Genomic DNA, 6,365 nt, shown 5'->3' with positions numbered 1-6,365 from the left:
AGTGTTTGTATACGATTATATGTTTATCAGTTATTATATATATATATATATTGCCTAATTTTATATATAAAATTTAACTGAAAATAAACTCTCCATTACTTTTTGTATGGGGAATTGCAATCAACTGAATTACTCGGACATGGTTGTGAAATGGATTGGCTCTATGTGAATCAATATGGGTGGTTTAAAATGCCCCCCTTTTTTTTATTATTATTTTATGGCACCAACCACGTATGGAGCATTATTGCCTTAATTTCCGAATTAGCAAAGGATATACTTGTAATATAAGACCTTTGGGCTGTGCAGGGGCAAGGGTCCGGATTCATGGGAACGATTATATTGAAAAGTGAAACTATTACAACATGGGGACCTGCGGTAAAATTTGAATAAATTTTATGGTAGAGCTTGGAATGATGGAGAAACTCAAAAATAGTACTCGCTTCTGCGGTAAATATGATAAAATGGCTCCTAGTATTCACAATTCATGGTGAATCACGATTTCTTTTTTTTTTCGTTTTTGACTCTATAGACTTTGTAGGTCTTTGGTTTCCCGAAACATCCTTCTCCACACCTGCCTATCTTGGACTACTTTTTTATTAATATTTTTAGTATTTTTATTAGTTATTAGTGTATGAAGAATCACAGGACACGCTAAGTAGCAAATTGAAATATATCAGAACGTTAGGTAATATCGGATATGAAAAAAAAATAGATACCATTTTATTTCCTAATCTATTTATTACAAGTGGTGGAAGAAAAATAAACTCCTTCGTGGACCTTCGCTGTCAGGCAGTGGCATCTGAAACAATAGAGAAGTTTAAGTGTTTATTTATAATATTATGTATAAAATATAATCATATGTCATTTATAAACTGTGTATTCGTTTTATTATTGAAATAATTGTAAACCTTAACCATTCCATTCCATTTTGACGTTATATTTTTTCTGATCATAACTTTATTGTTCATTAAAAAATTAATATAATCATTAATTTGAATTTAAAAAATTAAATTTGTGATTTTGCCCACTGTGCGACCTGTAGGTATCTTATATTTTTTTAACCTCCTAATTACAATTTCTTTACGAAATCAAACTATATTCTTAAACTCGAGTTTTCTGTGTTTAACGTTGTAATAAAGGTAGAGTTGTTATTTTATTTACTAGTATCAGAATAGTACACTCTTTAGTGACTGGCTGATTTAAGTCTATTATTGGAGTAGGAGCTTTAGTCCCATTGTTAACATGGAAGTTATAGTTGTCTTGGATTAGCTATACCCAACAAAGCCAAATATAGTTAATATCTTAGATTTCTTAAAACCTGAAGATGGCTCACTTTAGTCGTTTCGAAATTTGAAAGGAGAGAAACAATAGATTCCTTTTATTAAAATATGAAACTCCAAGCAGGGCTCCATTTTTTTCTTTTGTATATTCAATAAAGATTTATATTCTGTATCCAACACTGGACAATATGAAGCATCTTAGGCACTATCTCTGGTTATCTGTATAGATAAACCTCGAATAATTGTTTTATAATAAGACAAATGGAGTGAATTATTGATTCTTGGCAGAATAGCGCACTACTAGTTTTGAAGGGCCCGAAATAAGTGAAACCTATTGGGGCAAGGTCTGGTGAATATGGTGGTTGGGGATCACATCCGAGCTAAACTCCAAAAATTTCTGCCGGGTCAGCAAAGACTCATGAGGACTGGCTTTATCGTGAGGGGAAACTATGCGATTAGCCAATACTGGACGCTTTTGCTTAACCGCTGCCCTTGAGAGTATATTCTGATTATCAACCTCTTTAAAAATGGATCATCAACATTGGGTTTCAGGAGGGAATCGCTAATGGATATGCGGTTAAATAAATTTTTTTCCGTCAAATTATGGGGAATCCATATATCACTTCGAGAAACACATCCAAATGATACCAAAGATTTGATACATTTGTATGAGATATGTTAAGCGTTTCTGCGATATCCCGTATCAGGACGACCCGAGCGCTTTACGTCTTCCAAGTCAAAATTACCAGTTCTGTACCGAGCAATCCACTTACGGACGGTGCTTTGTACAAAGGCATCATCGCCATACACACTGCAAATTTTGCTAACCATCTCTGCAGCGGATTTCCCTTTTCGGAAATAAAAAAAAATTTTCTCTTCCATTTTGAGGAAGCAAAATACCACTTAAAGATAAGGAATCTTGGTTGAAACTGGTGCATAAAAGCACCTTAGCTTACCCTCTTTTAGAAAATTATTTATGTAAACATTATTGACCGAGTAAACAAGATTTTATAAATACAGATAGAATTTAATTGAAATATTGAAAAATGGTACGAACTTATTTTACGACACACATATATATTTTATACATACAATATATATTTAGTTATTTTTTATTTTGTTAATTATTAGAAAACGCTAGTACTACCTTATAATTGATATGCTATTTTTTACTTACAAATCAATGCCATATTTTATTGATCAGGCAGCACATTTTCTTATTATGTTTTCAATGTACTTTTATCTGTTAGCTATATTTATAATGGAAATAAAAATAGTAGATATTATAAAAAAGTAAGAACATTAACATAACAATATTAAATGTAGCTGAAGCTTAGTTTGATTATATAATGTATTATTTGCAAGATTCCAAAACAAAGCGTCAGGCAACCTGTCAACGCTTCCAAGGTATAAACGTAATCAAGAAAGAAAATTGCCGTAAACAGTACTGAGATTGAATCGCATTCAGTGAACTGTACGGTTGCAAGGTGAAAATTAAATTTGTTTGGTTTTATTAATAAAGGCGGAGTTGCTTCACCTTTCCTACTTTTCTGTATATTGAGATTTGCTACATCTCCTACGGCGCCGAGTGGATCGGATGAAAGGCACATTGGTACTCCCATCAGAATATTTCATATTTGGCTTCTTCGTGTAGTTAATAGCCATTTCTATAATCTTCTGGTTTAGACGATATTACACCTGTTTATAGATGAGTAGTAAATGAGCTGGCCACTACCATCGATCAAAAGTCGAACTTCAAAGACATTACCTAATACTATTGTCTTGGATCCAGCTGCTTCTGTACAAGATCACCTGCAAATGTATGCGGGGTTGCTGTGAAGGCTGAAGCTGTAGTAACTGGATTGAACTGAACTGTCTTCAGCCAGCTTGTGGTGGGAAATGGTTTTCGAACTTGATACTTGAGGATAAAGACGAAGAAGAAACTTATCTCATTCTCAACCTTGAGCTGGTCAACTCGTAACTGGTCAACTGTCAATTCTCGTAGAGTTCTACGAGAATTGACAGTGAAATGACACATCCTTCTTTGGAAACTTTTCTTGAGCCTGGGGTGTTTAAAATCATGACATTGTAAAAGCTACCATTGCATTTACTTCAATACATCTTTCATTTATTTCAAGTACATTTTATTGAAATTTAACAAAAAAATGAATTAATGCTCCATGCTTAACTATAGCTTAATTGCTTTTTAAAGTTTTGAGCAAAGTAATTTCTCCAGGTCCTGCAAACCGCATGAAAAAAAAACTAAAGGCTAATCATGAGTAATATTTTTTTTATATGGGTAATTTATTAATTATTTACTGTTGACGTGAGTCAGCCTTATGGGTTCTTGAGTTCTCTGGAGGCCAATACAGCCTAAAATGGGTACCCCTAATAGGGTAAAATCTTGTTGTCCAGTGTGATTCTGATCAAATCACCACCATGCACAACCGTTGGTCTAGTAGCAGTAGTTCCTAACAAAGTACTGCTGTAAGGACTCCTAACCCTTTATAGGTTGTACCGGTACAAATTTAATTTTAATTAGGGTCAGCTTAGACGATCCGAAATAGTCTATTCAAGATCGAAACGGAAGAAAAGTTTTCTTAATACTGCTTTATCAAATTCCACTCTTCTCAACTGTAAGTAGGATTTTGTATTTTTTAGCATCTTTAATTTTTTAACCACTCTTGTCATTAGCAAGTGTCCTGTATCTATTATGACATAGAATAATGATTCTTTTGGATGACGGCGTAGCCAGTTGGAAAGGTTAGACATACAGAAGGCTGTTGTGACGGACACATTGTAGTAACCCTTGTATTATGACCAAGCAAACCCGGGAAATGAGTAGGAACGGTGTGAAAGCCGAATGTGGCCGTCCTATGACCTCACCTCGATCTGAATATAGATTTGTACCCAATCATTGAAAGATTGCCAATTAACTGCGTCTGAGGTCCAGTACCGATTAGATTGGCGCCAAATACTTGTCTCAGCTCGGACACAGGAAGGTGTGTACTAAGAGAGTGTGTCCTTGGAATGAAACGATCGACGGCGGGTCACAAATCCTGGAAAGGATGTTATATAAATATGATAATTTGCCGATTTTGCAAAGGGGGGAGATTTTATTGACAGGTGTTGCTTTGCTCTTCTCGGCCCATATCACTTAGAGGACTTAGACAAAGTATGGAGAGAATGAGGAGTGCCATTCGATTAGTCTACTTTTCATGGATCTCAGACTTTCTCGGCAATCTTTTATGGTTCCCCTAACCATACTACTAAATTTTTATGTTCATTATAAATTGAATTTCATACATATTGTGGCTCTTACTGCTTAAAGATACAGTGATGGGATACTCCTACCTGCTGCGATTCCTTTTACCCTCAGGATACTGTATACCCGGATGCCGCAAGAGTTACCAAATACTTGGAGCTCTTGAGAATTACAGCTTTGGATTGGCTCACATAAGCTGTTCATACGAATGCAATAAAACATTTATGGAATAACTTAGGTAGACGTATTGGGCACAGCTACATCTCCTTTTAGTGTCTTAAATTAGCTTCAATGTAATTATAATTAAAATACAATTCTTGCATACCTGGCTGGGTTAATTAATTTAGTAATAATTGAAAAACGTTGAATGGCGAGTATATCCCAACTTTATACTGACAAAGTCAATTATAACGATCATTGATTTTAGCTTTCAGTCTCTTATAAAAAATTAAGTCTTTCGGAATTGTGGAGAGAAGTGGAAGTGAAACATGGGTAGTACGGATTTTCCATGCCAAAAATTCTTAGCTTACGCATGCCCGTTTGAAGGCAGTCAAAAGTGGTTGTTAGAACATGCCTTCATGATAAACTATCTCAACTGAGTTTATGTTACTTTCCTTCTGTAAATGCTCGATGGTCTTCATATCTCTATTTTATTAATAGTTTTTTTAGGCTGTTGATGTGAGATGTCCCTTCATGGGACTGCGTTTAATGTGATCTGATCTTTTACTGTGATGATTATGGATGAATTGTCATACTTTTTATATGGCTTTGAAAGGAATTTTGTTTTAGCTTCATTTAAATAATATCCCAATAATTATTGTTGTCTCTTATTTTGTGTTTTTAGATTTATTAATTAATTCACTAGATGATTTAATGAAATAAATACTAATATATGTTTATGAATAATCTAACGGATGTTTAATCTTAACCGAATCTTTATTTAATAACTATTTTTTCCAGATCCTTAGAGATGTCGAATTAATGGATTTGAGAATCTAATAGTATTAAGGATTCCAAAATAATGCAAATATATTTTCTTATTCGTAGATTTTTATAAAATTGTGAAATAAAAGGATTCATGAAAAGAGGACTTCTCTTTAGGTATAATTAATGATGCTTTTTTTATTTTATTTATTTATTTTTTAATCAATCTATATTCTGAACAGTGATTCACATTAAAACATTGCTCACCTGGGTGGCTCATATTCCTAACTTAATCTGTTTCTGAACCTAAAAGCAACATTTTTGTTCAAAGATGTCTTTTGCTGTACCCCGCTGATTCCTCCAAGTCCATCAGGAGCCAGATAGACTGAGGCGGTGGGGGTAACAATACCTCAGGAGTGATATATAAAGGACAAGGTGACAGCCTCCACCAATTCTTCATCGCAGCTGCCATGGATCTCAAGTCGGTAAGTCCGGAGTGCGAAAATATATTAAGTGTTATTACTCCTTTTATTAAGTTATTAGTATATTCTATGATAAAGTTCGTTCCCTCATATTTCACCAGAATATCAATGTATCAATTAAAAGGTTCCCCGGGAGTATTTCTTTACATTCTTTGTAACTGTTACTTTTATATTTTTGTAGAAGTGAAAATTTTTAAAATTCGTTTGAACGTTTCATTACCGAATTTGGGTTTATATCTTCAATCATTTTCGTTTGTATTGGAAAAATTTCAATGGGCCTAGAAACATCCTTTTTAGTTTATTTCTAAAATTCAATACTTTGATTAGATATTTATGAGAAGGAATTTGCAGTGTTTTTCTAAATCGATCATTAAAGAAAAGAAAATAGAAATTTTCGAATGAGTGCTGTTTTTT

At 33.8% G+C, this 6,365-nt stretch overlaps 1 protein-coding gene across 1 annotated transcript in view; it reads left to right on the top strand.

The window, feature by feature from the left end:
- Positions 1–5,921: 5,921 nt before the first annotated feature.
- LOC106677353 (uncharacterized transmembrane protein DDB_G0289901) overlaps positions 5,922–6,365 on the top strand; it is a 12,868-nt gene continuing 12,424 nt past the window's right edge. The window contains exon 1 of the mRNA XM_014415234.2: positions 5,922–5,954. Within this exon, the coding sequence (XP_014270720.1) occupies positions 5,940–5,954 (15 nt within the window). The 5' untranslated portion in view covers positions 5,922–5,939. The remainder of the gene's footprint in view (positions 5,955–6,365) is intronic.

The sequence above is a fragment of the Halyomorpha halys genome, unplaced genomic scaffold, assembly GCF_000696795.3.
Source record: "Halyomorpha halys isolate HHAL.00 unplaced genomic scaffold, Hhal_1.1 Scaffold95.1, whole genome shotgun sequence".
NCBI lineage: Eukaryota > Metazoa > Arthropoda > Insecta > Hemiptera > Pentatomidae > Halyomorpha > Halyomorpha halys.
This window is presented reverse-complemented; position numbering and strand designations above follow the sequence as displayed.